Source organism: Oncorhynchus mykiss, chromosome 29 (genome assembly GCF_057628025.1).
Source record: "Oncorhynchus mykiss isolate SJ-2025 chromosome 29, ASM5762802v1, whole genome shotgun sequence".
Classification (NCBI taxonomy): domain Eukaryota; kingdom Metazoa; phylum Chordata; class Actinopteri; order Salmoniformes; family Salmonidae; genus Oncorhynchus; species Oncorhynchus mykiss.
Genome location: NC_143050.1, coordinates 38,618,583 through 38,634,851, shown reverse-complemented (window position 1 = coordinate 38,634,851; position 16,269 = coordinate 38,618,583). Strand labels below are relative to the sequence as shown.

General features: G+C 44.2%; 1 protein-coding gene across 1 annotated transcript in view; it reads right to left on the bottom strand.

Annotated features, from left to right (window-relative positions):
• Positions 1 to 16,269, bottom strand: part of aif1l (allograft inflammatory factor 1 like) — a 45,860-nt gene that overhangs the window by 12,988 nt on the left and 16,603 nt on the right. The window contains exons 4-5 of the mRNA XM_036967797.2: positions 10,918 to 10,959; positions 10,467 to 10,629 (exon numbers count right to left, since the gene is read on the bottom strand). Coding sequence (XP_036823692.1) covers positions 10,467 to 10,629; positions 10,918 to 10,959 — 205 coding nt within the window. The remainder of the gene's footprint in view (positions 1 to 10,466; positions 10,630 to 10,917; positions 10,960 to 16,269) is intronic.

Genomic DNA, 16,269 nt, shown 5'->3' with positions numbered 1-16,269 from the left:
AGAGAATGATTTATTTCAGCTTTTATTTCTTTCATCACATTTCCAGTGGGTCAGAAGTTTACATACACTCAATTAGTATTTGGTAGCATTACCTTTAAATTGTTAAGCTTGGGTAAAACGTTTCGGGTAGCATTCCACAAGCTTCCCACAATAAGTTGGGGGAATTTTGCCCATTCCTCCTGACAAACTGGTGTAACCGAGTCAGGTTTGTAGACCTTGCACGCACATTCCTTTTCAGGTCTGCCCACAAATTTTCTATGGGATTGAGGTTGTGATGGCCACTCCAATACCTTGACTTTGTTGTCCTTAAGCCATTTTGCCACAACTTTGGAAGTATGCTTGGGGTCTTTGTCCATTTGGAAGACCCATTTGGGACCAAGCTTTAACTTCCTAACGGATGTCTTGAGATGTTGCTTCAATATATCCACATAATTTTCCACCCTCATGATGCCATCTATTTTGTGAAGTGCACTAGGCCCTCCTGCAGCAAAGAACCCCCACAACATGATGCTGCCACCCCCGTGCTTCACGGTTGGCATGGTGTTCTTCGGCTTGCAAGCCTCCCCCTTTTTCCTCCAAACATAGCAATGGTCATTATGGCCAAACAGTTCTATTTGTGTTTCATCAGACATTTCTCCAGAAAGCATGATCTTTGTCCCCAGGTGCAGTTGCAAACCGTAGTCTGGCTTTTTTATGGAGGTTTTGGAGCAGTGGCTTCTTCCTTGCTGAGTGGCCTTTCAGGTTATGTCGATATAGGACTCGTTTTACTGTGGATATAGATACTTTTGTACCTGTTTCCTCCAGCATCTTCACAAGGTCCTTTGCTGTTGTTCTGGGATTGATTTGCACTTTTCGCACCAAAGTACTTTCATCTCTAGGAGACAGAACGAGTCTCCTTCCTGAGCAGTATGACGGCTGCGTGGTCCCATGATGTTTATACTTGCGTACTATTGTTTGTACAGATGAATGTGGTACCTTCAGGCGTTTGGAAATTGCTCCCAAGGATGAACCAATTTCCCCCCCCCTGAGGTCTTGGCTGATGCCTTTTGATTTTCCCATGATGTCAAGCAAAGAGGCACTGAGTTTGAAGGTAGGCCTTGAAATACATCCACAGGTACACCTACAATTTACTCAAATGATGTCAATTAGCCTATCAGAAGCTTCTAAAGCCATTACATAATTTTCTGGAATTTTCCAAGCTGTTTAAAGGCACAGTCAACTTAGTGTATGCATGTAAACTTCTGACCCACTGGAATTGTGATACAGTGAATTATAAGTGAAATAATCTGTCTGTAAACAATTGTTGGAACAATTACTTGTGTCATGCACAAAGTAGATGTCCTAACTGACTTGCAAAAACTATAATTTGTTAACAAGAAATTTGTGGAGTGGTTGAAAAATGAGTTAATGACTCCAACCTAAGTGTATGTAAACTTCCGACTTCAACTGTATACCCAGTCAAAAGTTTGGACACACCTACTCATTCAAGGGTTTTTCTTTATATTTACTATTTTCTAGCCAAAAAAGACAAATCAAAATACATTTTATATTCTTCAAAGTAGCCACCCTTTGCCTTGATGACAGCTTTGCACACTCTTGGCATTGTCTCAACCAGCATGTCCCCCCCATCCCCAGTGAAAGTTGTGCCCCTGATCATCACTAACGGCCACACACAGGGGCATTCTCGTGGCCTCATTCACAAAGTTGCAGGAAATACGAATCACTGATGCATTCTCTTCATGTCTTAAGATAAACTTGGGCAAATTAATTAATGTTCAATACATTTAGATGATTCAATACATTTTTGAATATTGTTGAATTCCGTTTTAATGCCTGGAGTCCATGAGGGCCTAATTATCATTTTTGGATCAGAATAAAGGTTCTCCACTGCCCATTGTTCCTGCAGTAATGATTCACCATCTTCATCGAATGTTTTCAGAACGTATCTGCACTGCAGATAACAGCCTAGGCCTACCAGTAACCTGTGCAAAATAGAGAGCCAAATGAACATCTCTCTCACGGATGCAATTGGTTAGGCTTCACTGACGAGACGTCACTCATTTTAGCGTCACTGTCTGGCAAACCCCGAGATCTTAGGAAAGGTATACTTGTCCCAATATGATTCCACGGACATAAATCATGCAACGTGATTATATTTATGAATGGCAAAGGGATATGGGAGTTAAGACTTTATTTCAGTCAGATCGACACCTTTTATAAACTAGTCAACACTTGCTGTTCAGTTATCATCAACGCACAGTAAATAGCCTACTTTGCGCCATGACTCTGTGTGTTTGGCAATGTGAAACACCCAAAAGAAAATCAATTAACGTGCCCGAAAACAATAATTAGGCTAAGTCGTGGATTTCGATTCATCGTTACAATTTACACAACATGGGACGCACAAATTCACGAGCATCATGCTCTCCCCCTCCATGTAAAGAAAATGGACTGTTACCAGAGATCTGTATATAAATTAGGGCTGGGCGATATGGCCAAAATATATCATGGTATTTTTCAAATTTGACGGTATTTAAAGTTTTTGATTAAGAAAAGTTCTACATTTGCGTTATGAGTAGTGCGTGAGCCTAGGGTGGCAACACATATATTCTACATTTATTTCAATGGGTCTTTCTCCATTCTGATTGTTTAATACTGTTCAAATCAACTTCAACCTAAAATTATTTCCTGCATTTCCATCAATTTGTGCATTTCCTGCACTCATTTTAGATCATTTCCACACTGCCACTATATGGGCCACTAAACTAGGCCTTATTTTTAACCAAACGTTGCAACTGCGATTTAGATCAAAAACTTGAACGTTTGGAATCATGGAAATAGAATGTTTATTCTAACTCTATAGTTAGAATATAAATAATAGTGGGCACTTTGAATACAGTGTTGTTTGACATGACAACGAATGAAAATGCCATGGAGGAGTAATTGTGACAGGGTAGGAACCAAAGTGATGGTCCGTGTTTTCCTAGGGGACCCTATAAACTTTGGCTACATTAAATCTTTATTCATGTAGCCAACATATTCATGCCTCGCCTATTCCTCTTTGATTTATAAGATACTTGTCTCGTTTTGCACACTTTGTACAAAATAATCAAATGTAGTACTACAGGATATTTCTTAACGTAGCTCTTTATTAGCTAGCTATAACTGGCATGTTCACGTATCGCCAACCAGGATAAACTGACCATGACCTAACCATTTGGGTGGTTGTAACCAATCATAGCACAGTATGGCGGTAAAATGCATCCAATTACAATTCAGTATGTTTACACATATTACATCCCCCTTCTTTTAAAACAAAATAAAAATGTTTACATATTCTAAGCGTTTCTTTTGAATACATGCTCTGTAGTTTGAACTCAAGGTAGGTAACCATTTATATTGCATACTACACCAACTGAATCAACATAGACTCTGAAACAATAATCCAACATACTGTTACTTTTCAAACAAGGGATTCTCAGCAACTTCAAACAAATACAATACCAAAGCATTTCAAGTGAACTTTCAATAAGAAGTTTACAGTCTGGAATTCTTTTAGGGCAGCGATCCGCCTACACCCTTTGACATTTCACAGGTCTAAGACAGCTCTGGGCTTGACCTCTCTTCCTGACCTTGTGCAATATGATGCTGAGCATGCTTCTGTGTCAGTCAACAGTTCTTGTGGTGTTGCAGGTAAGTATGGTGTATGTTGTGCTGTGTGTGTTTAGTCCATCACGTTCTCTTTCAGGGGAACAGTTCATCTCATCAGTGTGTTGTTCTTTTGTGTTCAGTAGGTGACGACGATTGCGGCGGTACACCGCTCCTTCTGCGGTGCGGACGTGATATGAACGCTCAGTGTCAGCTGGCTGGATGACGACTGCTGGCTTCCGGAGGCCATGCTCCTGGATTCTAACTGACTCTCCGTCGATCAGTGGTGGCAGTGATCTAGCTGACCTGTCGTAGTATCGCTTTTGATGTTGTCTCTGCACGTTTTTCATGCATTTCCTTGTAGCTGATGACCTCAGGTTGCAGCTGCTGGTTGGTGCTGGGAAGGATTGAGCGAAGTCTGCGGCTCATCAACAGCTCATCAACAGCTGGGCTGGTGATTTGAAGTTGTCAACTGGAGTGTTGCGGTATTCAAGGAGACTGAGGTAGGGGTCTCTCATCTGCTTTTGCTTTGTCCATGAGTGATTTAGCAATCTGCACAGATTTTTCAGCAAGTCCATTACTTTGAGGGTAATGTGGGCTTGTGGTGACGTGTGTAAACTCCCATGCTTTTGTGAAGGATTCAAACTCGTATGATTTGTAACAGGGCCCATTGTCAGATATTAAAGTCTCTACAATGCCATGCCTGGCAAAGGCTGCTTTCAGCTTGTGTATCACAGCTGCAGATGTGGTGCTGTGAAGCTTGCCGAGTTTGAAGTATCCACTGTTACAATGTAGTCCTCATTGTTCCAAATGAACAGATCGGTTTCCACGACCTGCCAGGTTCGGTCTGGGATACAGTGAGGTAACATTGGCTCTTTGGTGTTTGGAGGGGCGTCGTTCAAGACATATGGCGCATTTACCAACAATGTCCTCTATTAATTTCCACACTCCAGGCCAAAACAAAATGTCCCGTGCTCTCTGTTTGCACTTTTCCATGCCCATGTGTCCAGCATGGATCTTTGTCAAAATCTCTTCTCTGAGACTGGTAGGAATAAATTATTTTCTCTCCTTTGAAAAGTATTCCGCTGATCTGTGATAGTTCATCACGATGGTTACAGAATTCTGAGACGCTCTGAGGGCATTTTCTCCTATCCTCAGGCCATCCATCCTGTATGACTTTCCTCAGCTGTGTGAGTTGTGTGTCCTTTTCTGTTTCTGCGTGGATCTCCTTCAGTTTTGTGTCAATAACTGGTAAGTTGCTGTACACTGTGTGCACTTGCATGTCCATGCCTTCACTGAGACTGCTGTCCTTATAGGTAAGAAACTTCCTGGAGAGTGTGTCTGCGACAGAGATGTCTTTGCCTGGACGGTGAGTGATTGTGAAGTCACATCTTTGTAGTTGAAGGAAGATTCTCTGTAGCCTTGGTGGGGCTGCGGCTAGTCGTTTCCTCATAATTGACTCAAGGGGCTTGTGGTCTGATTCCACAATGACTTGTCGTCCACATATGTACTGATGGAAACGTTTACATCCGAACAGAATGGCGTAGAGCTCCTTTTCGATTTGAGCGTAGTCGATTTCACAGTCTGTGAGAGATTTGGAAGCATAGCCGATGGGCTTTCCTTCTTGCAGTAGCACTACACCTAGTCCATACATCAACGCGTCCACTTGGAGTCTGAGCTCTTTGTCACAAGGCAAGGATTGGTCCTGGTTCTCTCGTGATCAAGTCTTTCACATTCTGGAAAGCAATGTTGTGTTGCTTGTCCCAGAGAAAGTCACTGGACTGCTTTAGCAGTTGACCCAGGGGTGCATTAGCATTGGAGAGGCTAACTTGGCTAAGTAGTTGACCATGCCAAGCACTGTTTCCAGCTCTGCACGGTTCTTTGGTGGCTCCATTTCTTTTATGGCTAAGATCTTCTGTGGATCTGGCTTGATTCCAGTCACTGTGAGAAGATGTCCGAAGTAGCTGACCTCTGTAGCGCCGACTGTGCTCTTCTCGGGGTTGAGCCGGACTCCTCTCTCTAGGTTTCGGTCGTGCTCCTCTTTGGTTTGACCATAGACAAGGATGTTGTCCACAATTGCCACAACTCCATCGAGGCCTTCGTACACTTTGTCGATCTTTCGCTGAAACTCGTCTTGGGCTGCGATAACCCCAAAAGGCAGGCGACGGAACCTGTAGCATCCAAACGGTGTGTTGAATGTTGTGAGCTTAGAAGACTCTTCTATGAGCTTGATAGCCCAGTAGCCTGATCTAGCGTCCATGACACTGAAGTAGTGTGTTCCCGCTAGCTTGTGTGTGATGCCATCTAGCGTCGGTAAAGGATAATGGGGGAGTTTGATAGCCTTGTTCAAGTCTCTTGGGTTGAGACATACTCGGAGCTTGCCTGTGCGTGGTTTCTCCACCACCACTAACGCGTTTACCCAGTCAGTCGGTTCTGTAACCTTGGTGACTATGTCAGATTGCTCGATGCTCTCCAACTCTTTCTTCAGATGGGCAAGGAGAGCAAGGGGAATCTTTCTCGGTGGGTAGACCACAGGGGTTGCGTCTGGGTCAAGGTGAATGGTACATTCCCCTGGGAATAACGTGAACAAGCAGTGCACGCAGTCAGGCAGACATCAAAGCACACCTCCGGTGCACAGAGAGCACGTTTTAGAACGGAGAGAGACATTCCTGTAAAAACATCAGCAAACTCCTCTAGTACATTGTCTGCCTCTACTGGTGCTGTCACTGATCAAACTAGCTTGATGAAGTCCATGTCTAAACATGCTTTAAGACCTAGCACTGCAGGTGCTCTAGTGTCAACAACATAAAAGTCCAACATCATGTCACTTGTATTTGCATTTGAAAGTCTCTCTGTTCTAAAACGCGCTCTCTGTGCACCAGAGGTGTGCTTTGATGTCTGCCTGACTGCGTGCACTGCTTGCTCACGTGATGCTCTCGTGCTGCTGCGTGAAATGGTTTTCATCTGAGCCTGTGCTAGTTCGTGAGATCTGGCTATGTCGATAGCTTTATCCAGCGTTACCTCAGACCCAACATTCATAAGTTTCTCTCTCACTCGCGGTGAGTGTATTCCAAATACAATACGGTCCCTGACCATCTCATCCTTGTTTGCATAATCACAGTCTTTCACAAGCAGACGCAGCTGTCACAAACTGTTCAAAAGACTCGCTAGCTCCCTGTACTTTCTCATGGAATTTGTACCTAGCGAAAATCGTATTTGTCTTCGGCACAACATATGCTTCAAAACGATCGTAGTATGTTTTCAGTACCTTTGATTCAGCCACGGTAAGTGTCCATGTGTTGTAAATATCTTTACCCATTTCACCGATCCAGAGGAGCAAGTAGCTGCATTTTTCCTCTTCTCCTCTGTCCTTCAGAGGACCCGTGAACATTGGCTCCACATGCTGTTTGTACTTAGGCCAAGTTTGTAGACTCCCAGTCCATTCGAGGTGAAGGAACTCCAGAAAAATCCATCTTGCAAGACCTTTTACTCTGACACCATGTCTTGTTTTGCACAAAATAATAAAATGCAGTACTAGAGGATATTTCTTAACGTAGCTCTTTATTAGCTAGCTATAACTGGCATGTTCACAGATCGCCAACCAGGATCAAACTGCCCATGACCTAACCATTTGGGTGGTTTTAACCAATCATAGCACAGTATGATATGGCGGTAAAATGCATCCAATTACAATTCAGTATGTTTACACATATGAATATTACAATACTGTTGAACAAACAACTTGCTGATTTAGGCCTCCACCAGTACTGGTATCAGGCTGCATTAGCTAGTTACGTTTGCTCGGACTCAGTACTTTTATTAGCTAGTTAGCTAGCCAGCCAGCTATTAGCAATTAGCATTAGTGGCTAACAGTGGCTAACCCGATTTAGCTTAACTTGCTAAGAAAATACAAACTGTTTGCAGATGTAAGAAACAAACTAATATTGTAATTATAGAACACTTGTGGATCCAAGTTGTTGTATGTGCTGCATTGACCATGCAGACTGAACGAATGTGTCTCGTGGTCAAGCAACAACAAATGTGCTCCTTGAGTGACAGGGGATGGGACTAGGTCTGCGTGAAAAGTGGCATGGAGAGAGAGAGCGGAAAGGGATGACTCCAGTAGTGGAGTAAACTATACAAATGGACATTACACAGGCGTATCACATTTAACAAACCAAACATAAAAAATACCGTTATAGGGAAAGTAAAAAACCAAAACCGGTCCGTGCACCAATACTGGTATATAGTAAAATGCGGTATAATGCCCAGCATTAATGTAAATGACGAGATGTTCATGTCTCCACCCTAACAATGGGAGGCGTTGTCCCAAAGGCAGGCAGGATTAGGTCCAAAATAAGCCCATTTTGGACAGATTTTGGTGAGAGTGAAACCTCTCACTTCGCCTCATCCTCGTTGCTGCGTTTCCCTGTCATCGCTCACTTTGTGACTGACGGACAGGCAACTGTCCTATCAATAGATCGTCAGAAGATGCATATCGTTCATTCTAGCGGGAGCGGGCTCGACGGACTAGTGAATCGAAACCTTTACATGAAAAGAAGCCTAGTTAATATGAAGTGGTAAAATATAGCCAGATGAAAATGAGCCTGCAACCGACTGATTAGCAGACAGCCGGCACTAATGGAAAACACAGAGAGCGTGAGAGCAAGATTGGGATAGAGAGAATGACAAGCACACAAGGGAATGAGAGAACTACAGAGTGAGACAATATGAATATGAGCGATAGGAGTGCAAATAAAAAGACAAAGGGGGAGGGAGGTGAAAGATTGAAAGTGAAACACTGGAGAAGGAGGAATAAAATAGACGGATGGAGATACCCAGAAAGGCATTGAGAGAATGAAGGAGGAAGACAGATTGTTTGTTTTAAGGGAAAACAAAGGAGATAGACAAAGGGAGCGAATGTGTATAGAAAACGAGAGAAAGAGAGAGAGCTGACGGCCTCTATTCAGAGCGAGGCGTCTTTACTTTCCTTTTTTGGTTAACCTCAGCAAAGCTCCTATAAGCTCATAAGGAGTGTTGATCCCAATGGAGGCCAAACCGCCTCCACAGCAACTCCAATGCTGGTGAACGTGTCCCTGGCAACCACTTCCCACTCTGTTCCTGACTACATTACCAATGGTTTCACTGGATGGCTTTTAATGGCTACTGTAGCAGCGTGTTCGAGGGGATCAGCCTGAGCAAGGCCCTGAACAGATTCGCGCATCTTAAATCATGTAATGAGTAGTTATTTGGGATGCATGATGATTTGTAGATCAGTGATTCTGCACTTAGCCTTGGTAAGTATGCCTGTAGATTCCATTATGACAATGTAGCGAGCCACAGTCAGCCGTCAGGCAGTCACACCACAGTTCCACTAAAATACTCAGGATCATCTAATTGGCTGGCTGTGCTCCATGAGGAAAGAGAGGGATTTCTCCTCTCACCGTGTGGTGGTTCACACGCTAAACCTGCTAAGCCCATCACAATGACCTGAACACTCTGGGGACAAGACAGAACCATCCACAGTTATTCATTAACTACTAGGCCTAACCTCTGGTCAGCCTACAGATAACTACCAAAATAATGGAAAAACTGGAGTAAATGAGAGATACAAAGTACTGTATATTAAATGCAGGTGCTTCCAAACAGGTGTGGTTCCTGAGTTGATTAAACATCTCATCATACATAGTGTCATGTATAAAAATGCTGGGCAGGCCATTATTTTAGCTTCCTTGGCTATGCCCCCATAGGTTAACAATTTGGATGACCCAACTGCTGTGTTGCAAGCATTGGGTCACTTAGTTGGGTTGATGTCTTTAAAAATTGCTGAGTTATTGATGCTGAGTTATTGAGAGAGATGACCCAATGGGACATATCAGAAGACTGGAGGAGTGGCTTAGTAGGGGCATGGTTTTCAGATAGTTGTTTTTGGCTACCCGTGAGTAAATGTAATTATGGTTCATCTGTTCTGTTGTGTTGTATTGTTATCACATGTTAAGGTTGGACACTGACATGAGGCTTACACAAGTGTACGAGTTCCCCAAGAGCCTATGCACATTTTGGATATGTAAATAAGAGCACTATATAGTAGATTGACATAGGCTAGTGATTTTGCTGTTCGTTATTCGTCTTGTTGGCTGAAGAAAAGTAAAATGTTCAAAGTGCACATCAGAATTCGGAAAGAAGTGCCGCACGTAGTTGCATCCTCGACTTGCATGTTCTGTTAATATGAATTATCATATTCCAAATGTGATTTCGGTCATTCTGAGCACCGTGGGTAGATGCCCTATACAGCTGGCACACCCAATGCATATGCGTCCTGTACATTTCTCAAATGTCTGAGAAATAAAAAATGTTGCCGGTCAAATGTCTGGCGCCACATTTTGCTAACGGAACCCTGGCGTGTGTGTGTGCATGAAGCCAAATGTGTGTTTAGTTTACTCTGGCACTCAAATGGCCAACCCAGGAAACAATAGGACTGGACTTGACCCCAGAACCCCCTCCGGCCGTTAGTAGTACCCGACCCAAATTATTTCCCTGTAATTGCAACAAAACCAATTGTTCCTCTGCCAAGAAACTCTGAATAACAGTTTACTAACTATATAATAGCTCCTGTTTTCTGTCCACAAAACCCTCACTCTCTCTTTCTCAAACTCCCCCTCCTTCTCCCTCTCCGGGGAACGTGTGGAGGAGTCTCATTGTGGGCAGTTGTGCACGTGGTCAGTCACACACCCACCCGGAGATGCCGTACAGACACCAACCCGTACCAACACGTACCCCCCCCCCCCCCCGAGACACACAGCACACAATGCACTCACAGTTTGAGGACGGCCGAGCGCTTGCCCAGCATCATCTTGACGAAGTCTCTGTAGTTGATGCTGTCGCTGATGCCTTCGGTCACCTCGGAGATCATCTTCTTCATCTCCAGGTGGGTCTTCGGAACGCCCAGCTTCTCCATCATCCTCTTCATCCCCATCATATCTGCAGGGGGACACCCACACAGGAGGAGAATGGTTCACACACACACACACACACACACACCTTATCTGACACCTGTTTTCAAGGCCAGCAGGCCAAATACAGTATCACCTTTCTAGTGAGACGCAATAGTGATACATGAAACCCTCATAGACCCCTGGTTAATCCCACACCTACAACACACAGAGGTCTTAAACTACTGCTCAGTGATCACACACACACACACACACAAAGCACCGCAGTTGTGTATCAACGTTGAGCACCTGGCTGCTTGTCGTTTCCACTACTCACCGATCTCTCCTTGGTCATTCAGGTCAAACTCTGCATATTTGTCTGCAAAACAAAAATCGACACACAACCGCATGGTTAGCTTGCATGGTTAACACACAGCAGACTAAATAAGGAGGGTGGAGTTGTCTAAATGTAAGGCCTTTAATAACACACACAAACAGAACGCATTAGGGAGAGGGTAGAAGACCAAGAAGAAGGGAAAACACACACACACACACCACACCCACACACAGCTGGTCATAGCAGGTGTGTCTCGCAATGGAAGGCTAGGGTCAGACAGGCCAACGAGGAAAAAAGATGGTCCTGGCCTCATGGCAATGAACAGATCCTCTCATTTGGCCTGGCCTACAGTTCACGCAGTAGCCTAATACTTTATCAGTCAGTAGCCAACTGCCCTGTGCCTCTCCAATGACAAGTCTCGTTGTGGAACTCTCTCTGGAACTCTCTCTCTCTGGAACTCTCTCTCTCTCTGGAACTCACTCTCTCTCTGGAACTCACTCTCTCTCTCTGGAACTCACTCTCTCTCTCTGGAACTCACTCTCTCTCTCTGGAACTCACTCTCTCTCTCTGGAACTCACTCTCTCTCTCTGGAACTCTCTCTCTCTGGAACTCACTCTCTCTCTCTGGAACTCACTCTCTCTCTCTGGAACTCACTCTCTCTCTCTGGAACTCTGTAGTTAGTCAGATTTCTGGATTAGGCCTAGCTGTTTCCCCTGTCACAATGGAGCCTCTGTGTGTGTGTTTGTGTGTGAGGCCTTGAGTTGTGGAACTTTGTCACCGTGTAGGGAGGGATGAGGGGGCAGCCGGGGGACAATGCTGACCCTGTTTGTGAACTCTGAGGAGAGGGCCCCTCTTCCGCCTCCAACCTACACACTGCTCTGTGAGTGGGCCTCTTGTCCTGAAGCGCTCTGTCAATCAACCATCCATCCGTCCACACACTGATAGTCTCAACAACACAAGTGGCTTCTTCCTCCTCTCCAATATTCCTCATGTCTTCAAAGTGAGTGAAATATCTTGGAGGCCCTCTCTCTCTTCCTCCTCTTCCCATATTCCGTGCTCCCTTCTATTTCCATCAGGCCTTCGCTGTGAGCATAAAGGGCAAGGACGGACAATCACACATTGTCTCGCTCTCTCCTTCCCCCCCTCTCTTTTCACCATGGTTAGGAGTTTGCTCTGACAGACATATTTGTGCGATACACACATCAACCCCTGGAGCCTCTGGGGCGTGGGGCTGTTGGCTTGAGGCCTCAGCTGAGACAGTGTGGGACGCTACATGAAAGCCTCCTGTCGTTCTTTCCCAAAACAATAACGGCTTGTGTCCTTGCTCTTTGCTCATTCTCACCCGCTCTCGAACGGGAACAATACCTTCAAGCATTTGCTGTTATGAGAAATAAAGACAGCACCAGGGCTCTATCTAGTTATCCTATAGGCCAGAGGAGGCTGGTGGGAGGAGCTAAAGGAGGACGGGCTCATTGTAATGACTTGAATGGAATCGATGGAACGGAGACAAACATGTTGTTTCAATGTGCTTGATGTGTTCGATACCATTCCATTTATTCCATTCCAGCCATTACAATTAGAGGTCGACCGATTATGACTTACGCCGATACCGATAATTGGAGGATTAAAAAAAAGCCGATACCGATTAATCTGCCGTTTTTTTTTACATTTATTTGTAATAATGACAATAATACTGAATGAACACCTATTTTAACTTAATATAATACATCAATAAAATCAATTTAGCCTCAAATAAATAATGAAACATGTTCAATTTGGTTTAAATAATGCAAAAACAAAGTGTTGGAGAAGAAAGTAAAAGTGCAATACGTGCCATGTAAGAAAGCTAACGTTTAAGTTCCTTGCTCAGAACAAATAAAAGCTGGTGGTTCCTTTTAACAGGAGTCTTCAATATTCCCACTTAAGAAGTTTTAGGTCGTAGTTATTATAGGACTATTTCTCTCTATACCATTTGTATTTCATATACCTTTGACTATTGGATGTTCTTATAGGCACTTTAGTATTGCCAGTGTAACAGTATAGCTTCCGTCCCTCTCCTCGCCCATACCTGGGCTCGAACCAGGAACACATCGACAACAGCCACCCTCGAAGCAGCGTTACCCATGCAGAGCAAGGGGAACAACTACTCCAAGTCTCAGAGCGAGTGACGTTTGAAACGCTATTAGCGCGCACCCCCCTAACTATCCGCCGCCATTGTCGCAACCCCTATTACCAGCCTGTTCAACCTCTCTTTCATATCGTCTGAGATCCCCAAGGATTGGAAAGCTGCCGCAGTCATCCCCCTCTTCAAAGGGGGCGACACCCTGGACCCAAACTGTTACAGACCTATATCCATCCTGCCCTGCCTATCTAAGGTCTTCGAAAGCCAAGTCAACAAACAGGTCACTGACCATCTTGAATCCCACCGTACCTTCTCCGCTGTGCAATCTGGTTTCCGAGCCGGTCACGGGTGTACCTCAGCCACGCTCAAGGTACTAAACGATATCATAACCGCCATCGATAAAAGACAGTACTGTGCAGCCGTCTTCATAGACCTTAGCCAAGGCTTTCGACTCTGTCAATCGCCGTATTCTTATCGGCAGACTCAGTAGCCTCGGTTTTTCGGATGACTGCCTTGCCTGGTTCACCAATTACTTTGCAGACAGAGTTCAGTGTGTCAAATCGGAGGGCATGCTGTCCGGTCCTCTGGCAGTCTCTATGGGGGTGCCACAGGGTTCAATTCTCAGGCCGACTCTTTTCTCTGTATATATCAATGATGTTTCTCATGCTGCGGGCGATTCCCTGATCCACCTCTACGCAGATGACACCATTCTATATACTTCCGGCCCGTCCTTGGACACTGTGCTATCTAACCTCCAAACGAGCTTCAATGCCATACAGCACTCCTTCCGTGGCCTCCAACTGCTCTTAAACGCTAGTAAAACCAAATGCATGCTTTTCAACCGTTCGCTGCCTGCACCCGCACGCCTGACCAGCATCACCACCCTGGATGGTTCCGACCTTGAATATGTGGACATCTATAAGTACCTAGGTGTCTGGCTAGACTCTAAACTCTCCTTCCAGACCCATATCAAACATCTCCAATCGAAAATCAAATCAAGAGTCGGCTTTCTATTCCGCAACAAAGCCTCCTTCACTCACGCCGCCAAACTTACCCTAGTAAAACTGACTAACCTACCGATCCTCGACTTCGGCGATGTCATCTACAAAATTGCTTCCAACACTCTACTCAGCAAACTGGATGCAGTTTATCACAGTGCCATCCGTTTTGTCACTAAAGCACCTTATACCACCCACCACTGCGACTTGTATGCTCTAGTCGGCTGGCCCTCGCTACATATTCGTCACCAGACCCACTGGCTCCAGGTCATCTACAAGTCCATGCTAGGTAAAGCTCCGCCTTATCTCAGTTCACTGGTTACGATGGCAACACCCATCCGTAGCACGCGCTCCAGCAGGTGTAGCTCACTGATCATCCCTAAAGCCAACACCTCATTTGGCCGCCTTTCGTTCCAGTTCTCTGCTGCCTGTGACTGGAACGAATTGCAAAAATCGCTGAAGTTGGACACTTTTATCTCCCTCACCAACTTCAAACATCTGCTATCTGAGCAGCTAACCGATCGCTGCAGCTGTACATAGTCTATTGGTAAATAGCCCACCCATTTTCACCTACCTCATCCCCATACTGTTTTTATTTATTTATTTTTCTGCTCTTTTGCACACCAATATCTCTACCTGTACATAACCATCTGATCATTTATCACTCCAGTGTTAATCTGCATAATTGTAATTATTTGCCTACCTTCTCATGCCTTTTGCACACAATGTATATATAGACTCCCCTTTTTTCTACTGTGTTATTGACTTGTTAATTGTTTACTCCATGTGTAACTCTGTGTTGTCTGTTCACACTGCTATGCCTTATCTTGGCCAGGTCGCAGTTGCAAATGAGAACTTGTTCTCAACTAGCCTACCTGGTTAAATAAAGGTGAAATAAAAAAAATAAAAAAATAAAAACTAGTTAACCATTTCACATCGGTTACACCAGCCTAATCTCGGGAGTTGATAGGCTTGAAGTCATAAACAGCTCAATGCTTGAAGCATTGCAAAGAGCTGCTGGCAAAACGCACGAAAGTACTGTTTGAATGAATGCTTACGAGCCTGCTGGTGCCTACCAGCGCTCAGTCAGACTGCTCTATCAAATCATATACTTAATTATAACATAATTAGCTTAGCTCATTAATATGGTCGAATCCGGAAACTATTCTTTCAGTGAAATACGGAACCGTTCCGTATTTTATCTAAGGGGAGGCATCCATAAGTCTAAATATTCCTGTTACATTGCACAACCTTCAATGTTATGTCATAATTACGTAAAATTCTGGCAAATTAGGCGGCCCAAACTGTTGCATGTACCCTGACTCTGCGTGCAATGAACGCAAGAGGAGTGACACAATTTCACCTGGTTAATATTGCCTGCTAACCTGGATTTCTTTTAGCTAAATATGCAGGTTTAAAAATATATACTTCTATGTATTGATTTTAAGAAAGGCATTGATGTTTATGGTTAGGTACACATGGGAGCAACGACAGTCCTTTTTCGCAAATAAGCACCGCATCGATTATATGCAACGCAGGACACGCTAGATAAACTAGTAATATCATCAACCATGTGTAGTTAACTAGTGATTATGATTGATTGATTTTTATAAAGATAAGTTTAATGCTAGCTAGCAACTTACCCTGGGTTACTGCATTCGCGTAACAGGCAGGCTCCTCGTGAGGCAGGTGGTTAGAGTGTTGGACTAGTTAACTAAGGTTGCAAGATTGAATCCCCGAGCTGACATGGTACAAATCTGTCATTCTGCCCCTGAACAAGGCAGTTAACCTACCATTCCTAGGCTGTCATTGAAAATAAGAATGTTCTTAACTGACTTGCCTAGTTAAATAATGGTGTTAAAAAAATTATTTTCTTAATTGAAAACCGGCATCCAAAAATACCGATTTACGATCGTTATGAAAACTTGAAATCGGCCCTAATTAATCGGCCATTCCGATTAATCGGTCGACCTCTAATTAAAATGAGCCCGTCCTCCTGTAGTTCATCCCACCAGCCTCCTCTGCGATAAGCCTATGTTTATAATCTCAGGATTTGCAAGTAAAATACACACACAGAACACCACTGCAACTCTCACACTCAGACCAGACCTGTCCGTGAATGATGACACACACCAGGGTTTTGCCCAGGATTTTTTTTTTAACAAGGTGCTGCTGCTGGGGGGACTAATCTGGTCCTGGTTTCAGTGTCATTCTACTCTCTAAAACCACCTG